Here is a 20675-nt window from a genome sequence, read left to right on the forward strand (position 1 = left end):
CGGTTCAGCGCGTGATGGAGTCAGACTATGCCTTCATTGGGGAGTCCATCTCTCAGGACCTGGCAGCTGCCAGACACTGCAACCTGATCAGGGCCCCTGAAGTCATCGGAGCCAGAGGATTTGGCATTGCTGCCACCCAGGGTTAGTGGCTGTGCACTGCTGCTGTGCCACCTCACGTGGGTTTCATGTGCCTGAGGCAGCAGATTTGACAGAGCAAAAAGCCTGGCAGAGCTGAGGGCTGACACTTGCACACATTTTCTGCATTAACTCTCCTGAACTAGTGCCCTGCTACAAAAAAGTTTCATTCTGTGATGAATTCTCAGTAGCTTCTCACTCACTCTCACTTTGCACTGCAATATGCCAAAAATTGCAGCTCTTAGGTGTCACTGGTCCCAGTAATGCAGAGCTGCCAGGCAGTTCCAGGGCTGACAGTCTGTTTCCCTGTGGAGTGTGACTGCTTGTATTTCTCCAAATCACTCTGTCATTACTCTGCAGGTAATATCACATCCCCAGGGATGGGCCAGGACTAGTTGTTAGCTGAGAGAAGTTCCTGGCTTAGATTATTGCACTGTTTGCAGAATGAGCCCTGCCAGCTGGGCAGCAGCACCCAGCCAGGCCTGCTGGGCAGGAGAGCAGGGGTCGCTGAGGAGTGTTCTGGTGGCTGGGACCTCTCCCACACTCCTCTCTCTCTCTCTCCTGCTGCCAGCATCCCCGTGGATCAAGCAGCTCTCTGTCGCTATCCTCAAGCTGCGGGAATCCGGTGACCTGGACTACCTGCGTAACAAGTGGTGGGAGAGCAGCTGCCTGCACAGGAGCAGGGATCGCTGGAGCCCCCTGCAGCCCCAGGCGCTGGGCGGGCTCTTCCTCACTCTGGCCATCGGCCTGGCCCTGGGGGTGATTGCAGCTCTGGTGGAGCTCTCCAGCAAGAGCAGACACGCTGCTGCACATGCAAAGGTGGGTGATGGTTACCTTCTCCTGTCCTACTTCCTTCTTATCCTTTCTGTCCAACACAGAGAAGCTAGGCAGCAGTGCTCCACTCTGCAATTCCAATTAATTCCCACTGCAATGACCTTGCTGCTTCTCAGGAAAGCAGTGCAGATTGGGGAGTGGGAGAGGGGCAGGATGTGCAAAGTATTTAATCTTTAAAGCACTGAGATTTCACAGTGTGGGCTGTGATAGTTTCATAGCCTGAGCAGGCCAACAATAACAAAGTAATTCCCCACCCAAAGCACTAAGTAGAAGTATTTAGTGCAATTCCTGGCTGCCAAACTGCATTCCAGTATGCTGAGTGTGCACAGAGGACAGTAAAGCATCAACAGCAAGTTTATTCTCAAGTATGGCTGTTCTTAAGTCATTGGACAAGCAGGAAAACACAATGAAACTGCTCTAGTACTAGAACGTGCACCTTGGGGTTCCTGTTCTCCAGCCCCTCCAGCGGTTGGGCTCTGCACGCTGAGGAGGAAGGTGGGTTCTCTGACAGAACAACCCACCCCCTTGTTTCCTCCCCTTTTGTTTTTCAGAAATCTTGTTGCTCTGTGTTCACAGAAGAAATGTGCACTCGTCTGCGTATAAAAGAAAACACAAGACAGAGCCAGGAAACTTCAGGGAGGGCCAATCCTTAAGAATTTTTTTTTTGCTTACAAAATGGGCAGTTATTAGGTTTATACCATATATATTTTATAGGAACTACATCACTGTAGAAGGATGTTTTTCTGTAAGTCTAGAGTGTAAGTTTTCTAATTACAAACAGACATGGAGAGCACTTCTGGATTGGTGGTGGAGCTGGACACAGAAGAAATTAAATGGCTTGGAAGAGTTTAAAGTGATAAGGGATAGAGGGTAACTTAAAAATAAGGAAGGTTAACAACTTGGGTGAAATCAAGTTGAGGTGGTGGATCCATTTCTAGTGTAGAAGTTCACTGTGTAAGTACATGAAGGCCTGTAGGAGTAAGTGACTTGCAGCGGGTTCATATGGAGCCTCCGGTTCCTAATTACAGTGTGAGGCACAACAGGGAGAATAAAAGCTCTGACTGTTCTAACCACGAACCAACAACTGCTTCTGGAACGGTTTAGCTATGGATAGGCTGGACCCTTCCCTCTTCTGAGCAGCAGAAGATGCTGGTCACTGTGGAGGTCACTTCTGAGCCAGAAATGTTGCATAAACCCCAAAGGCAGGACAACCATGGAGATCATGCCAGGGAGGAACTCTGAGATGTGGGGAATGGACTTGGCCTTTGTCAGCTGCCCCAGGCAGGAGGAGTTTTGCTGTTTAGCTACAGAGGCTTCTTGGCCAAGCTGACCTGATTAAGAAGTATTTAAGAAGAAGACTGACAGCTGAAATCCAGCAATCCTAGAGCAGGAAGTTTGGTAACCACTCAATTAAAATAAAGTCCAAGTTTCCCAGGCAAGGGCGAGGTAGTGGGTCATTATTTTGCATCATTCTCTTGCTCTCAGAGAACCCAATTTGAAGTTCATGGGGAACAGCTATCTCAGCTGCATATTAAATAGTTTTCTGATTAAGCTGTTTTTCATTTCAGAGCTGGAATGACTGATGCATGCACATGCTGGTTTGTAAATTCATGGTTAAATCACTCCAATAATGTACTGCACATCTGATGGAGGAAAGAAAAGCCAATTCAGTTACCTAAATACCTTTAACTGCACTGCCTGAACAAAGAGCCTAATTCTTATCAGTCATTAAATAACTGAAGGCAACAGAAACTAACATGTCTATGACAGGAAAATAGCTGACTGTTCCTGCATAAAGCACTACATGTTCACTTGAGGATAACTTAGTAAGACTCAACTTCCAAGTAATTTAGTATAGCTGCAAAATTCCCCTCCTGCCCACCTGGTAACAAGAACAAGGAGTGAAAGCAAGAGCTTTTAACTCACAAGCTCTTCCAACTCTGTGAACTAGTGCTGCCCAGTTACCTGCTCTGTGCTCTCAGACCATGACAGCTCTATTTTAAATACAGCTTAAGCAGTGGTGGTTAGAAGGTGGATCAGTCCTTCAATGAACTAACTGCAAAAAGCACGAGACATTTTAGCTAAGTTGAAAAGCTGACATGGGAAATGCAATGTCAGCTTCACTGAGCACTTTAAAGACTATTTGGTATGTGCCATGTCATTGCTGGCAGAGTAGGCAGAGATGTATAAAAAAAGGTTTCATTGACATTTAAATATATTTCTATATGAATGTCTCACAGAACAAAAAAATAGTCTTTTCATCACAAATACTGCAGCATTAAAATAAACACTTACCAAAATAAACAATGAGTGATATACATATATATATTTGAGTGTGTATACTATAGAGTGAATCATATTGTTGCTTTTTAAGTCACAAAAGCACAATATAAATATGGAATTTCCTGTGAACTCTTTTCCCTGTTGTAATAAAAATACATTCTTTACAGTTAAAGTAAAACTAGTGCAAGTCCATTCTGCTGCTCCTGCTCCCCCCGCCGACCAGATCCACATCATTTACATGGCACTTCATACTTAAAAATGACACTGAAAATCTTCCCTCCCAGCCGGTCGGCCAGCCAGGAGTTCTTGATCACGGCCAGCTTGAGGCTGTCGCACTTCAGCGCCGCGTAGTAGTTGGTGTGGATGGCCCGGCCCATCCCCTCGATGATCACCAGGTCTGTCTGCCGCTCCCGCACCAGCGCCGCCAGCCCCGCGTCCAGGCGGCTGCAAGAGAGGGCGGGTTTGGAGCGGCCGGGCAGATGGGCCAGAGCACAGCTGAGCTGCTGAACTTGGTCAGCAGCACACGTGAGACCAAAGGAAATGAGTTTGAAGCAGTTTTAAAAGCTTCATTAAATGCATGCAGACTTGGGGTTCCCCAGAAAACACAAGCAGGTTCTGCCTCCAATAGAGAAATGAATTAAAAATAGGCAGGTTACTGACAAAATGCTTCTTATAATCAAGTGGAGCTCTTGGTCACGTACAGGATGTTATAATATCCATAACTAAGCTGCTCATGAACCTGTCAATGTGTCACTGCTGAACAGAGAGATGATAAAGAGTATGAACAACTCGTAAGGCTTGAGCAGGTTTATAGGTCTGTAAATCCAGACTAAGCAGCTCTGGATGGTTTTGTGAGTGATTCAGTTAGGAGAGGTGGCTGAGATACTCCTGAGCTCAGTCTCTGAGCATCCTGCAGCCCACGGAGACAAATCACTAACTGGAATTTGCCAACCTACCTCAGATCTAGACACGGAGAACTCGAACCTGTCTGAACCAACAGCAGCTTCTCATCCCTCAGTGCAGACCTTTATTTAAAAACAAACAAACAAAAAGCAGTAAACCAGCCACCTCGGGTGGGTCCTGCCAGTCTGGCAAGAAGCCAGATGACAATATCTAAGTAGCTTCTGTCAAGGCTTCCTTGCTGCTTGGGCTTCAGCAACAGAAACTTTCCTTGAGCAGAAGCATTAGTCAGGTATGTGTCCTCCACTGGGGATACATTGCATGTGAAATAGATCTATTTTCCTCTGTTCTTTTTAACATATAAAATGTATTATTTAGTAGCCTGAATGTTTATCAGGGAAGGCAGACTCAGGAAATACAGTTAGGGGTGTTCAAGAAAGATCTGGTTTCTCAACATTTCACCTTAATCAAAGTAAATGATCTGCCTTATCTACCTTCCAGGCTGCAGCTTGCAGTGATTGTAACAAACACATTTAAATATCAACTAAGTATGTAACAAGGACCTTGCATTCTCCTTCTATGCAATGTGTGATGGAGCCTGGTCAGGTGCTTACTGGATCACTGGGTCCATGGCTGCGATCCGCTCTGCCACAATCAGGGATTCACTGTAGGTCACGTCATTGAGGGCTGGGCCAGAGTTACAGGCCAGGATAACCTGGGGTAGGGATGGCAGAAGAGTTGTCTGATGCTGCAGTTCATGCTTGGTGACAGAGCTGCTTGTCTGTTCCAATCCCCCACCACCCAACTCCTTTGCCCAGAGAGGAGGTGCACACAGGAAGGCTGGAGGCCCAGTCCTCCTTTTCCCTCAGCTAACCAGCTACTTCAGGGCCTTGGACATTGCAAAATGTTCCAGGCCAAGTTGGATGGGGCTTGGAGCAACCTGCTCTAGTGGGAGGTGTCCCTGCCCATGCAGGGGGGTTGGAACTAGATTATCTTCAAGGTTCCTTCTAACCCAAACTATTCTGTGATTCATATGATTACAAACCCTTGCTCAGACAGAGCTCGTTTTGTTTTGCTGCCCTTCACAGCCAAGACTTGGGAGCTCAGGGGCTTGGATGATTCCCAGCTGGGATGTCAGGAGCCAGCCTGGTGAAGCAGGCTGGTATTCAGCAGACATTCCACCAGTTCCTCAGCTCTGCTACACAGTGAACTCACAATGAAAGCCACTTACCTCTGTCCCTCTCGAAAGGAGCTCTCTGACAAAAGGAAAGACTCCTAAAATTATGTCTATTCCACTGTTATCTGCGAAAATTAAGGCACATTTGTGAGGGGGACCCTCCTGAAAGAGAAAACCAAGGTGTTCAGGATGGAGCTCACAATTCATTCCAGTGAAGAGTTCCTGTTATTCAGAACTACTTGCTTTAAGGCCCCACATTTTATGCCCTCAGTGCCTGGCAGTTCTGGTTGTCCAGAGCAGCACAATTCCACAGCCCAGCACCTGACCCTTTCATTTAAAGATTATCTGCAATAATCTGCTCATACCAAACATTTTTGGCTATCATTTCCAACATGGAGATTGACACAAAGAAACAAAAGCTTTTCAATTAACCTTAATTAAACAGTAATAGAGATCACACCAGACAAAAAAAAACACAACACAGCTTTGCTAATTAAGAAGTTAATTACTTTCAGCAAGTTCTTAAATTAAGGTTGGTTTTAGGCTGGCTATTCAGATGGAGGAACAACTCAAGCACTACATTTAGTCCCAAGATTTCAAATGTATGGGTTTAGTTGTATAAAAATAAGTTCCCTGGTAAAAAAGGGATACAATATGGTTAATTTAAACAACTCTGAAGGCTGCTGGGTTCCAAGTGCTGCAAGTTTCTGAAGGAGTTTAGCTAAGAAGCTTGGTGAGTAATGAATGTCAAACTAACTCCTTTTATTTCTTTCCTTGTGGTAAGGCTGCTGGATTGTGCTATGAGGATTTATTTTGAATTGTCTGAACAGAGTTCTGTTAAATCTGTTTAACAAGCAACATGAATGAGGTGGTTTTACAGCTCACACACTTAGTTACTGAGTGGTTAGTACCAGTGGTGGTGTCCTACCTTCAGTCTCTCCAGCCATTGACTGTAGGAATCTTCCAGCCAGGGACGTTCTGTGGCACAGACAAAACCATGTTAGGTTTTCTTGTGGGCAGAAAGAGCCCTGTGCATTGCGGAAAGCAGAGTCCCTAATGTGGCAGCATTTGGGCTTAGGGTCTGAACAGTAAATGTGTTGATTTAAAGGGCTCCTGAGCTCTTAATGATGGGCCAAGCTCAGCCAGAGCAGCCTTGGAATGTCCATCATAAAGCCATGGAGCCATGCAGGTTGGCTCTGCTCTGCCTCCCCCGAGGGTGGATGGTTCTGCACCCCTCAGGACACCATTTCCTTGGCAGGATTACAACAGTTAGGAAGAACAGCACGGGCTGTGCAGACGTTCTGTCTATCTGTGTGGCTGGGACTGCTGTTCAGGGAGGGAAATTTCCACATTTAAGTTCCTTTAGAACACAAACATCCCACCAAAACTCTGTGGGCTGCGTTTCATATACCCCCAGCAAGTGCTGACGACTTCTTGCCATCTGGGCAGCAGAACTGCCCCAACAAACACGTTCACTCTCCCCTCCACTCACACTGACACAACCAACCACCACCACAGATCTCCCTATACCTTGTAGTTTTGACTTGGCTTCTTCAAATCCAAATTGTGGCTCAGATTCCAGAACGCTGTATCAGAAGAGAAATAAAGGGTGCTCAGTTAAGCTACTTTGTCTCAAATAGAATTAAAACATCACTTTAGCAGGTGAGCAGCAATTTTACTGCATTGCTTATAATGGGGAGTGTGGATAGGTCCAGTGACTGAGAAACAGATACTTTGTGCTTGAGTTTAAAACAAAAGGCTCAGATGCCCATTAAATTGGCGTTCTTATGCTAAAAAAGCTTCAGCAGTATAAAAATGTTTGCAAGCACTAGACTACAGGCAAAAAAGAGATCCTTTTGGTCTGCAGACGATCAGAAAATATAGTAATGATCTAAAATATCTGCATGATACAACAGTCCTTTACAAAGTCTAATCTGAAGATTAGCTGACAAAAGTTTTTTAATGTTTTAACTGCATAAGAAAAAAGGAATGAAAATAACCAGACATGGTTGTTGACAGGGTATAAGAAAAAAAGCTCTCCAGATGGTAACAGAAATGTATGTCGGTAAAAATCATTAGTCATACATGATAAAAGTCATCAAAAGAGAACATGCACCCTAACTCACAGCCCACTAAACAGATCCTGTGCTACCAGGGCAACTGAGGGTTGCAGAAAAAGTTTGTTTTCCATTTCAGGAACCTCTTCCCAGCCTCCCTAGAGCAGCACTAAGAGCAATGCTAGAAGCAAAGCAGCCAGGCTGGAACATTAAATGCTCTTTCACTTCATTCCAACATCCACATCTGCCAGACTCAAAGGGTGGAAATGTGAACCTTCCCACACCACAACAAGGCTTGTCAACACACAACAAAGAGTTATGGTGAAACACAAGGTTAAGATTGCTGTACTTTTTTTCTTTTAAAAAAAAGAACAATTGGATATTCTGTATTTTAAAAGGGTGCTTTTAAAATATTTAACACCTACTCTGAGACTGCTTTTGCTCCCCAGTCAAAGACATTCCCCGCAAGAAGTCCTTTCACCAGAGCAAACTGCCTCTCCTCCCAGCCTAATGAATCCAAAGATTCGATTACGCTTTGAAAACATTTTAAGGCTATGCCATTTTCTTTCTGCTTTACCTGTAAGAAAGACATGAAACATTGAATTTATAGACAAAAATTTCTTACCCATCACTGGTTGTCTTAGTCCCAAGACCACGTTCAAGCAGTCTCCTCTACGTTCATGGCCTCTAATGGACCAACAAGTTACTGTTATCAGCATGCTTAGTATCAACAAGAAAAAAAGTTTCCTGGGATTCTAACAAAAGTGCTAGGATACAATTTGTAGCCCCCAAATTACTTATTAAGAAAAGTTAGAGGTGTGATAGATCTTGAGCAGATTGGGGAACGGGAAAGCAGACACAAAAAAACCTTTCCGTTTAAATCATCAAACCCAAGGAATTCCCACAAGAAGGAAAACAATAAATGGAGAAGATTTTTTGTTTGTTTGTTTGCATCAAGACTTTCATCATCCCAGATGCTTAAAAGCTCTGGAATATTTTTCTCTGCTTCAGTCTGCAGTGGCTCAGGGTTACACAGCTGGTTAGCATAGAAATGTAAGTGATACTGGGCACCATCTTTACATTGAGATCTTTTCTTGGCAATATCTTGTCTGAATTACCAAAAAGCAAACAGAAGTAAAAGCCACCTCACAACCTTTTAATGTCTTTTTTTAGAGTGAATTGAAGAGCTGACAATGCAGCTAGGGAGAAGATAATAAACGTCAAGTGTGTTTTAAAGCTGTTTGCAACTTACGTATTTATTGGAAAGTACTTTCATAGCTACACAGCTTTAAATCTGAAAATGGTTTCTACACCATGAAGAGAATCATGAGGAGAAAAAAATAAATTTCTGCAGCCTGCCAGGCTGTAGTAGTAGCCTCAGGATAAAGAGGAATAAACTGATTGTCCTCAGAATTAAATTCTCAGGTCAGCTGTGAGGCACTCACTAATCAGAAGTGCAGCTGCTCTGTGCAGCTTCTGCAGCTCTTAACTGGAGGAAACCCCTCCTCACTGATGCAGCCAGTGACAACTTCTGACAAGACACCACATGCTCCTCAGGAGCAAGACTGACATGATCAATTCTCAGTTGTGTCAGGGAGCTGAAGCTCATCACGGCTTTGGTTGCTATTTTCTCATCAGCAGCACATGGGAGGTCAAAGGCTTGACAGCCTGTTACCCATCGCTGTTTGTCCTCAGTGGCAACTCAGCTGGGCAAAAATGCCACAAGGGACCCAGGGGCTAACATCTCCCCTGTGCCTTATACAAAGTTTTAGAGCATGGAACAAGTATCTTGAACTTACATGTTGTCCACCCTGTAAAGCAGGAACAACTTACCTTGGAATAGGGATCCGGAAAATTGAACTCGTTTAAACAGTGTTCCCTGGTATCCAAGAGACTTCTAACTGTTAGGGTACCATAGGCACTTGAAAGAGGGAGAAGGGGGAGTAAAAAGATCAGCTACTCCAAGCAGGAAAAAGGTATTTCCTCCTGTTTCCTCCATAAATCACAGCATTTTAGATTAAAAGCCTACACATGCCATGTGTGCTGAACACTGTCTCCAAGTGGTCAATCTGCTGTACAGTTTGTTTAAATACAAAGAAGGAGAATGTTCAGAGCAAAGCCAGACACTGGAATCACCATGCTACCACTTTTAATAACCATGTCACCACTTTTACCCGTAAATTTTCTGCAGAGATATCACTTTTGTGTGAAATTCCAGTATGTAAGATGGGAAAGTTCTGTGCAAAGGACCTGATGTTTTGCACATCAACTTGAACGGCCTTCAGCCTGCTCAGCTTTGTTTGCCCCCTTCATAACCTCCTTAACTTCTATTTCACTTTCAGTTAGATTTTTAGTCAGCTTCTCGTTTGCTCTGCTCACCAGGAGCAGCAAGTGATGAAAAAGGAAACTAAAGACACTTACAAAGGCTGCTGCCTGAGTGTCTGGAGCTTATTCCAGTATTTCTGCCGGAACTTCTCGGCTCTCTCGGCCGCGTCCCCGGAGTCAGGCTGGCTGGCTGCAGCGCGCTTTGCCACCTGGGAGAGACACAAGGCAAGACTGGAGTTACCAAATCAACTCTTGCTCCATCTAACTGATCTAAAGTGCAAGCTGAAAAATAACCCGTCCAGCTGCTGTACAGTTCAGTGCCTGCAGACTATCTTGTCCCTCCCACACAGCAGCTTCCAGCTTTCCTTGAGTCCAGTCAATAAAGTATAATGTCCGGGGTTAACACCTTGGCCCACAGATCTATCATTCCTACACTAGTGTTTGGTGACATTTACCCCATCCAGTGCCTCCTCAAAGCAGGTGAGCCAGTATTTTCTGGCCATGGCATCATCTGTGAGGTCAACAGTGTCTGGAACGTAGGTGGATGGGTCTTTCAGCAGTGGCAGGTTAACGAGCGGTCTCTCCAACCTGTCCATTTCAAGCATGTCAAACTAGATGAAAAACGAGAGAGATTTATTAGAACTTGCTCAGAAATTTATTAGTGACAAATTAAACCTGTACAAGGGCTACAAAAGTCCATCCATGGTTAAGACTGACAAATTTGCAACTACACTGGAGTAGAAGCCATCATAAATAATCCACTCCCCTGCAGGGATTATTTATCCATGCCCACCTATAGAGAGATGACCAAGTTTCACGTTGATAACTTAGCACAAGCCCTCTCTTTATTTTCCCTCCCTCCCCAGTACTGTTCAGTCTGCTGGGCAGTCAGGTTCAAAGCCAGGAGCACAGAGAGCTGAGCACAGGAATGTTCACATGCTGCTTTACATCTTCCTTTTACAATCCTGAGCAAGTCTCCAAAACTTCTCTTTGCACCTTGTGAAAACAATGCTTGTGACCAAGCTTCCAAGGCTAGAGATGAAGTTCATGTGAAATATGTCTAGTTACACAGCTCTGTACATAAAGTGTGCCTTGTTTCTTTTGTCTAAAATAACCTGTGCACATTTATCTTTATACAACTGTCCAGTGGCACTGCCTTTGAGAACACTGCACGGCCTAGAGACATTCAGGCTAAGCCAAGTTTCAAGCCCACACTGCAGTAAGACTTTATGTACATAAATCAAAGTGGTTGCTATAGAAAGATTGTCTTCAGCATTAACATCAATGCTGAAAAGTAGACATTTCTGAGCTATGATTGTTGCAAAGAGATTTCACTTCAAGTGAACAGAGTGAGTGTCCAGCAAGAGAAGAATCCAAAACCTCACAGTGGTTTGACTCCTGAACCACTGCCAGCATGAAAAACATCTTTTCCCAGATTAAAAGGTTGACAAACAATAAGGGATCATTGCATCTGCATAAATAGTTTTTAAAAGCTGTCATAATACATCTTGAGATTAAGAAGGATGTTATTTGGTCATACTTTTAATCCACAATTTCCTGACAATAACTACAGTTATGGCAGTGGTTAAAATTAGATATACTTTTATATAGATGCACCACCCACAGAATCCATCGTCTGCAGCTCCTAGTGGACTCGTGTTAAGGCTTGGTCTGGGAAACCATTCAGTGAGAGCTCTGCACCTCATCTCCAGGCCTAAAAACACTTAGCAACCATGGGACACAACAAAGCAACACCTGCAACTCCCCCACACCCTGCAGCAACAATAGGAAAATTCCTGAAAACTGGGAGAAGATAAATCAAAGACAGAATGATATTATTTCTCTTCTCATGCAAAGTAAGCAAATGCTGCTTAAAGACAGGGGAACATCAGATTCAAAATTCTGAAGCACTATATTTCAGCTATAGCAAAATACAGCTACTTCAGAGAAAGGGTAAGAGATGAATGTTCCCACATACACACTTAGGTGAAGAAGACAACACAGCAGCCACAACCCGCTTTTATGGGACATCAGATCAAAGATTACACAGGACAACATCACACATGACACAAGACACCATGTTAGTTACTTCTCCTGGTAAGCAGGAGTCCCAGAGGCAAGAATCAACTAGCTTGAGAATAATAATCCATTTTCAAACCCCCATTGCTAAGAGAAGGCACTTGGTTCTAGAAAAGACAAGCACATACTGTACCACTCCTTGTTCTCTGCATGGGGTAAACATCAGGTGATGTGCTCATGAGACCAGAGCTCCCAGCGTAATTCTCTCCCCAGCTGTACTGATTTGGATCTAGAAGAGAGAGAGACAGAGACACACAGAACCTGAAAATAAAACTGAAAATACTCCTGTGAGTGGGGCTAGCATTAGCATCCCTCCACAGAAGCTGCTTCACTACAAAGGCCATTTTCCTTTCTCTTTGTAAATATATATAATTTTCCCTCTAAGACCCAAAAGAAATGTTTTATCCACTCAGTGAATTACCTGGCTCTAAAGAGTTTCAACCTGAATGAGGCTTAAGACAGTTAGTTGTAAAATAATAATTTTTTTAACCCCCTTTCCCTGTCATTAAGGGCTATAACCAGCACGCCTTCATAGCACCATCACTGATCATAGAGAGAACTTCCTGTTTCTAAACCTGGATCCACTATTAACAAAATGTAATTTAAAAACCCTCAAAGCATAATGTAAGTTTCATATAAACGGTGAAGTTGCTTCTGTAATTTTTTTTTGAGAAAAAGTTTATTGAAGTTCACATGTACAACACATGCTGCAGAAGCAGTGTCTTTAATTCCTCAGTAGTTGATTCCTTGCCCATATCTATAAAATGAACATGAAAACAAATCCACATCCATTATTCTGAGATATATTTGATATTTACTAAAGCCAAGTACCACTAACAACCTCACTATCTGCTCCACTATAACTACTTTACTGACTGGCTTTCTAGTACATTAAGAAGACAAAAAAACAAAATAAAGAAGGCAGAATTCAACCAAAGCACCCTGTACCCAAAGAATGCAGGACACAAGTGTCTAATCCTTCATAAATGTCTGTGAGGCTTTTCACTCCCAAACAAACACAGTTTTGAGATGCTGGTCTTCTTCAGTACATTAACTGAATTCAGAAGCTGGCCTCTTTAATTAAAGAGGGGAAGTTCTCAGAAGCCACATCTCCTGAGTTTGATTTAGAGTTAGGACTGCAGAAATGCAGGAAAAGAGAAGAGCCAAGCTCTGCTGGCTTCTCAAAGGTGATCAGGAAAAACAGTGAGAAATGAACATGTCCCTGCCAGAATACATAAAACCAAAGCCCAGCATCTGTTTTTATTAGTGCCAAATGTATTTATTTAGGCAACAACTTACATGCAGCCTCTTAAGAGAAACTTGGACATTACACTGACATTTCAGAACACAGCATATACAGAACATAGCAGGGCTGTACTTACTGTCTTGTTCAGCTCCTTTTAAAAATGCCCCAATGGCTCCCAGGTAGCCTTCATGTCTCAGGAACAATGCCTGAACCTCTCCCTGCCACAATATGAAACATTGCAATTGGATGGTCCCTGATGGCTAACAGGTACTTACTTCTTTGTCACTAGTTTTACACTTAATTTAATAGAAACAACTAGAAGATGGTAATATTAATTTGTGCTACATTTTAACACATTCAGTAACTTTAATGGTGCTTCTGAAACACAGCTTCAGGAGAAACTGCTTACACACATCATTCCACACTTATTAAACAGCTGGGGGAAAAAAAACACATGCAGAAGTGTTGTGTGCTCTGAGCCTGCACACCCCCAGAGCAGAGGGAAGCCAGTGCCCTCACTAGAAAAGACCACTGCATCATTCCATGAATATTCAACTCCTCTTGCTTGAACAGGCTGGAAACACAAGGTCATCTGATTTCTAGGTCATCAACCTAAGTGTGTGCCACTGTGCACCCAACCCGTAAGAGACATTGCTTGTTATTTCAAGCATTGCTGTCCAACATTCAACAACTTACAGACACTGTATGTTGTCCATGGGCAAGCATATTCCCCATCAAATTCCTTAGTTTAATTGTCAAGATAATGCATGAATACTAGAGAGAAAAAAGAAAGCTCCCCCCCCATCCCAGCAGCAGGGGCCCTTGGCTCTCCTGGGCAAGGCTGGGTGAGTTGCTGCCTTCCCTGAAGGAAAATCAGCTCTGTCTGAAGCAGGGCCAGTAAGGAGGGTCAGCACTCAGGCATGCTGCAGGGAAAGATCAGCTACACTGCAGGGCAAGATTTGGGTCTGAATCACTGATCAAGCTATCCTTTGAAGGATCTCATCTGTAGTTTTGCAATACCATTCTTGAAACCCAACAAAGTTGTACAGAAAGGGACTGCTATGGTGAGGAAAAAGGGAAAAAACAAGCAACCAGCAGCATCCAGGAGTCACTTGCCTGAAGAACTGAGATGAGAAAAAAACGGTGTCATATTCTAAAAAGCTGTACAAGTGCAGGAGCCAATGCACCTGTAACAGCCATGAAGGCAGCCTGTTGACTTGGCCACTTTTCTAGTGAAAAAGTCTGCAGTATCTTCCAAAGCTTCAAAACCTTTCAAGAGCTACAGCTTGGCTGTTTCTTTGTGGTTTTGTTTTGTTTTTTTTTTCTAATGACAAACAAAACAACAACAAAAAACAAACCCTCAGTGATAATAGCTGCTAACTATCTCAGCAGAACAATCCCACACTGCACAGCCTAGGGGTGAGAAGAAATAGATGCAAGTCAGCAAGAGGAATTGAATAACAATGGTAGCTATCTAAGCAAGTAGTGAAAAACTCATTACTTGGCAGCTACAAGACAGACTGTCAATCAAAAAATAGTAAGAGAGAGAGAGAGAAAGAGAGGCCAGACAGAACTCCCACGCAAATCACATTCATTTTACCCCTCCCACAACAGATCTTTATAATCCTGCCTTGCCTATCTGACCAGCAGCCCTCTAGGCTTACTTTGTGTGCAAATTCATTTATTAAAGTCTCCCAAAAACCTAGAAAGATAACTAAGCACGTGACTTTGCTATCAGGAAAATCTCTATTTTCATTACCTTGGAGAAGAAGTTGATGCTATAGGTTATGGTACGCATGGTAACAGGGTGGCCCCGGATAAAGAATCCTCCAAAATATATTTTATCCAAATTATGGAGCTTGGCATAGAGGCAGGCAAGCTGACCAATATCATTGCTGATCATGTGCAGTAAACTCTTTGCCATATCTTCTTTGGAAAATTCTTAAAGGAAAGAAATGGTAAAAGCAAATCAAACACAAAGAACGCTCAGCTGGGCTGTACTTTTCTAACAGGCTACAGCTGGAGAAACAATAACCAGAGTTTGACCAGTCTCTTCATGTGTGTAGAAGAAAGGTGTGTGTCCTTGCCAAAAATCTTTTACAAAAAAAACGTACTTCAGACAAGGAGGAGTGTATATTGGACTGAAGACACCATGAAAAAAACACTAAGTCTGTGAAATACTGCTTGAAAGAAATCTAGTGGAAAGGGCAACAGTAAATGGCAAAAGCTCCATTTCGTCTCTCTAAGAACCACAGATGATGGTTCCTCCATCCATCATGACCTGAGGTGCACTGCAAGCCTTTTATGATAATACTGCAAATAAAATTGCAAATTATAGTAAATCACTGCCACTGCCATAGGTCCTTTTCTGGACCAAGAAAGCCACAGATACTTCCCACAGGAATGAATTAATATTGGTCAAACTAGACAGGTATTTTTGTTGTTCATCTGGACTTAGGTGACCCCAAACTGAAGATGTGAATGCCTGCTTGTCAGGCCAGCACTATGTAATGCTTTTAATCAATAACGTATTTTGTGTGTAGGCAAGATCATGGAAAGGACTGGTGGGTAATTTCCCAGCTCTTTTAACAAATTTTGGGTAGACCTTTTGTACTCCCATACCTTTATCTGCTGTGGTGGACTTCCCAAAGCTGCTGGCGATCAGGTTCCCGCTCAGCCCCAGGGTCTGGCAGGCACCTCCATACACATCCTTCACCAGCATGTCTACATTCGTGTGCTGCCCCTTGGAAGCCAGTTGCAGCAACTCATCAAATTTCTGAGGATGAGAAGCAGAGTTACTCAACCTTCCCAGGAGAGCCAGAGAACCTTGTCCATAAATCCACAGCTCTGCAGCATCTTTACTGACCAAAACCAGGGGGTTGTTTGGTCTTAGAATCAACCCTACCAGCAAAAGATACATTATTTCTAATTACAGGGACTTGTCCAGAGTCCGTATCTTATCAGACAGGCTCATCTTAAGTGAAGGTTCTTTAATGATGAAAAGCACAACCCTCCTGTTATCTGCAGTGATCTGCAAATAGTTTGTTCAGTTTCCCCTGAAAACTAGAGATGGATCAGCACATAAAATGGCCAGAAGCCTCATTGATCTCTTATCTTGAAATGAAGTCAGAAGCACAGTTACCAAAAGCAGACACAATTATGTCTTCTTGAGGCACAAGGAAAAAAAAGTCTAAAAACCAGAAGACTAAGACTGCCTTTATTGTTACAGAAATGCATTAATGCCCCTGCAATGAAACTTGCACACACTCTGAGTTAACCCAACACTTAATTGATAGGTCTGTTTGCCCTGTTTCTTCTACAAAATCAGAGATAATTAGGAGCAGGCATTGTCATGTTCTAAGATTTCTTTTTTAAAAGCATCAAACAAGATACGGCAAGTATGGGTCTTCCCTTCGACATTTTCTGATTTGGTGTATGTGTAACTCCAGCTTTTTCCACACTGCTGACATTTAGGGACATCTATTTCAGCTACATGGATCTCTGAGGAAGGGAAAACCAGCACGATTCAAGAGCTGTGTCAGGCAAAGCAGCACTAAATCAGGTCTTATTCTGGCACATTACCAACCTGGGGTTCAGCTGACGAACCCCTGAAACTGTGATGTGTGACAGGGAGAGTTAGAATTCTTGCTCTTCACTCCCAGAGAATTCCTTCTCTCTCCTCCCAGACATTTTGCACTAATTGGGCATTTTCAGCTCTGCTCCTGTAGATAATGTTGCAGGAACTGGGCGGGCATTTCATGTTTAGACAAAGGGCAGAAGATTAACAGGACATTTTGAGGAGGCTCTTTTCTACACTATAGAAATTACTTGTCCTTGTTGACAAACTTGCCACCTATGGGCATCTTACAATTTTTGTCCCTATATTCTACTAGTATCTTTTTGCATTTAAAGTTTCCTTTTATGCACCAGAAGCCTCCAAACTTTGAACACAAATCAAGGACTCAGCCTTGTTATCTAATAAGCACCTAATGGAGAATTTTTAAATGAAAATTAAGATCCTGAGCCTGTTCTTTTCTCTAAACCTGCCCAAGAGGCAGACATAATTTTTTTCATCTTCTAGTACACTAATGTTGGACTTCTGGTTTCCCAGACAAACACTACCTAAAAAGAATTATTTCTCCCCATTCCAAGAGTCTGGCATTGCAACATTTCAAGATTCCTCTTACCATCTCCCATCCCACAGCCTTTAAAACTGACACACTGATACCTTTGTTTTTGTCAGCAATGCTCCAAGACCCCAGAAGGTTCCACCTCCAATTGAACTCCCTCCAATCCATTCAAATTTGTCTTCTGTTTCTACCTGTCAATAAAACATGGAAGATCTGTCAAGAAGGTCCTAGTTTTTTTTTTAACAGTTGTTTTTAACAGTAAAATTACTGTAGGTGCAACTATTTAATTCCATAAATATGAGATGAGACGTTCTCCAGAGGTACATGTTCCACATACTTAAACCACAAGCAGTTTCTGAAATCTTTGTGTTTAATTCTTGGTCAATAATCCTAAATACAGATACTAAATTTGGTCCCCCCACAATGTTCCAAAACAAACAAGCAAACAAATATTAAAAATCACTCTCATCTTGGCAGCCTTTGTCTTCATAGGTTAATACAACTTCTCTAAACACCAAATTAAATGTGATTCAAAAGAAACTATGGTAGTCAATGGAAAAGCATTCATAACTCTGGAAGAAATGGAAATTAAAGAAAATTTACTTTCTAAATTTTGCATTACCCAAGAAGAAACAACTCCAAACCTGAAACAGTAAGATGTTCTAGATCACTTTTATCATATTCCGCAGTAACACATTTTAGCAAGCACTTACCTTAACTATAGACACACCAGAGCCAATATTCACCAGCAAATAAGGGAAAATATTTGGGTGGTTCATCTGAAAGCGAAACTCTGTGTCTGAATCTTTCTGGTATGCAAACACTTCATGGGGTATGTTCCTCAGCACAAAGTTGCACCCTTTAATTAGGCAAGTCATTACATCTTCTTTATCTACTCTGAGGGGAAGGGGGAGAAAAAAAAACCTTTACACAAACTTCTCAGTCCTATTGATAAGCAAGTATATTTTAAGAACAATAGCTACACACAGGAGATAGTGACACACCCCACAGAAGCCCAGATCATATCCAGATCATCCAAACATAGATTCTGATGTTCATCTTCCGTGCCAGAACACACAGTCTGGTCAGACTGGAGTCACACAGTAACTTTAATCTCACATTAATTGTGCTGTCATTAAAAATAATCCTGCTCCCGTTTGCTTGTTTTCAGTGCTGCTTTGGTGCTCTAGTGCTAGAACAAGCACCTGTGAAACAAAGGTCAGGACACTTATCTGGAAATTAACCTAATAAAACAATTTTCTAACACAGAATAATTTTGTATTGCTTTTCCCCTTCTTTCCCAGTCAAGGATAAACAGTCCCCCTCAACATTTCAGTACTTGTTCATGACAAATTGAAGTGATGGTGAGGAGCCTGCTACTGGGATTACCAAAGAGGGAAAAAAGACTTCTCACAAGAATCAGAGGATGTGCAACAGCACAAATCCTGAGTGTGGGGTCTGGGAACATGACACACGGTATAGGTAAGGTTAGGGATGCAGTCGAGTCAGCTAACACTGACATCTCTAAACTTCTGTATCTTATGTATTATTACTGTAAATATCTTAAATGAAATATGCCCAATTTCTCACATGAGCTATCACAAGCCTTGTTAAAAACACATGAACAAAGCACAAATATGTATCTCTCAATTAGTGCAGAATGCCTTATGTTTGCCAGGATGCAGAAGGTGCTGCTTTTTGGGGCCTGTGGACCAATTAAGTATGTCATGACCTAATAGGAATCAAAGAAACAAAAACCAGGTGTACCACATGAGAAAGGAGAGGAACTGCCTCCTTGTCTTGACTAATTGATACTTAAGAGACAGCCAGTAAGGTGCTGCTGTAGGCTAGTTTGAAAAAAAAGTTAACAGAATCTTATCTATCAGGAGAAGAAGGTAATTTGGAAAAGTAGTATAAAAGAAGGTGAAAGCAGTACCTCAGAGAATGAAGAATGTGATATATAGGATTGCTGTGTGAGGAGTGTCTGGAAGGTCTCTGCAAGAACATCAGGTAAGGTTTTATGTTGGTGTAAGTTGATGGTATTTTTAATCTTTACTTGCTGCAGCTTTTCAGCACATGGTGTTTGATAAAGATGTTTGAATGGTAAATTAATGAGACTTCCCTGTAGTTCCCCAGAAGCCCACAACTTAAAAATGGGATAGATGCAAGTTAGAAACTTCACAGAAAAAAGCTGTGATAATACCCTGCATTCCACTGTTTGTTGCTCTTCTCCTGAACCTTGTGCTCTTGTCTGCTGGCTCTATTCCTGCACCTCTACTGTGTCAGTTCATGATACAGTTATCTTTTTGCAACTTCTGTCCTCTAACAAGTCAATTCAGCTTGGTCTGACCAGGGCTTTTGATACCAGATGGGTAAAATGTAAAGTTAGCCTACTGAAACTTCATCAAAGAAGAAATACACTTCTATAAGTTTGAACAGCTATACTTACTTCAACCCCAATTTCTTCTCAATAAGATCTTTGAATTTATAGGCACCACCACCTGTGGCTTTGATGACTTTTGTCTCTGTGTTGACGAGATGGTCTTTGATGAAATCTAGGCAGGTTTCAATGTAGATATTTTCAAATTTAATGAAGTGAAGTCGTGCTGTAATCTCCTCCTGGACGGATATTTCGTACAAAGGTTCATTTTCTATGTCCTTTAAAAGAGAAAAATTTCTTACAGTTCACTCAAAATCCTTCCTTGAAAAACAAGGTTGTATGCTAAATTAGTGAACATCAATACCTGTGCTTCCTTTGCCTTGAACTGTGTTAATGCTATTAAAAATATAACTTCTCAAACTATTTTTAAAGAACATAGTTCCAACAGATTTGAATTCTCCTTAAACTAAGAATATAATAAACCCTCTCATGTATTAGACATGCATTACAGAAGGCAATACTTGAACTATAAGAAAATTCAAGATAGAGTTTTATATAGAACATGTTACTTAATGGGTTTCAGATTAAATTTCTACTCTCCAATGAGAAGCCAGCTCAGTACTTTACTCCTTCGAGTCAATCACATGCAACTAATTAATGATACAATTCCCACCTTTCCAGAATGATCAAAGGATCTCACTCTTGCCACTTTGTGCTGCACAGTTGAATAATAAGCCAACTTGGTTAATGAACCACCTGTTAATAAGAATTTAACAAGCAATGATTAATACCTCACAGCAAACCATGTAACTTATGCTTATGTATGTTTTAGCTAAGAGCTCTTGGCTTTTAAAATCTCCTCTGATGAAGCCAGATATAATTAAGCTAAATGCATAATGCAGCGAGTCTAGAAACTGATTTGGCACAATTCACTCCAAAGTGAACCCATCACTGCTGATGGGAAAAGCTCCACAAGTTAAGCTTCCACACAAGTGATGTGGGGATGGCTGAAGATGAGCAGGAATAAGTGGAAGTTCTTAACTGGTTAGCTCTTATTTATCTTACTTGAAAACTCTCTAAAATCCTTTTTTGAAGGTTTCTATATAAGCAAGTTTACCACCATTGAGCA

General features: G+C 42.2%; 2 protein-coding genes across 2 annotated transcripts in view; one reads left to right on the forward strand and one right to left on the reverse strand.

The window, feature by feature from the left end:
• The window catches only part of LOC104395572 (probable glutamate receptor), a 7952-nt gene extending 6330 nt beyond the window's left edge, over positions 1 to 1622 (forward strand). The window contains exons 7-9 of the mRNA XM_010005279.1: positions 1 to 141; positions 707 to 954; positions 1521 to 1622. The exon at positions 1 to 141 is cut by the window's left edge and continues 76 nt beyond it. Of these exons, the coding sequence (XP_010003581.1) occupies positions 1 to 141; positions 707 to 954; positions 1521 to 1622 (491 nt within the window). The remainder of the gene's footprint in view (positions 142 to 706; positions 955 to 1520) is intronic.
• A 1544-nt stretch (positions 1623 to 3166) lies between these two features.
• On the reverse strand, positions 3167 to 20309 carry PANK4 (pantothenate kinase 4; the record flags this gene model as incomplete). Its single annotated transcript, XM_010005280.1, has 18 exons — positions 3167 to 3696; positions 4209 to 4277; positions 4767 to 4867; positions 5384 to 5488; positions 6258 to 6307; positions 6860 to 6915; positions 7812 to 7963; positions 9220 to 9307; positions 9808 to 9920; positions 10167 to 10322; positions 11919 to 12019; positions 13173 to 13254; positions 14796 to 14977; positions 15659 to 15812; positions 17265 to 17357; positions 17880 to 18063; positions 19616 to 19824; positions 20220 to 20309. Coding segments are annotated over 18 exons (2199 nt in total), but the record flags the coding sequence as incomplete, so codon positions are not given.
• Positions 20310 to 20675: the final 366 nt, after the last annotated feature.

This window comes from Chaetura pelagica, unplaced genomic scaffold, assembly GCF_000747805.2.
Source record: "Chaetura pelagica isolate M959 unplaced genomic scaffold, ChaPel_1.0 scaffold159, whole genome shotgun sequence".
NCBI classification, from domain to species: domain Eukaryota; kingdom Metazoa; phylum Chordata; class Aves; order Apodiformes; family Apodidae; genus Chaetura; species Chaetura pelagica.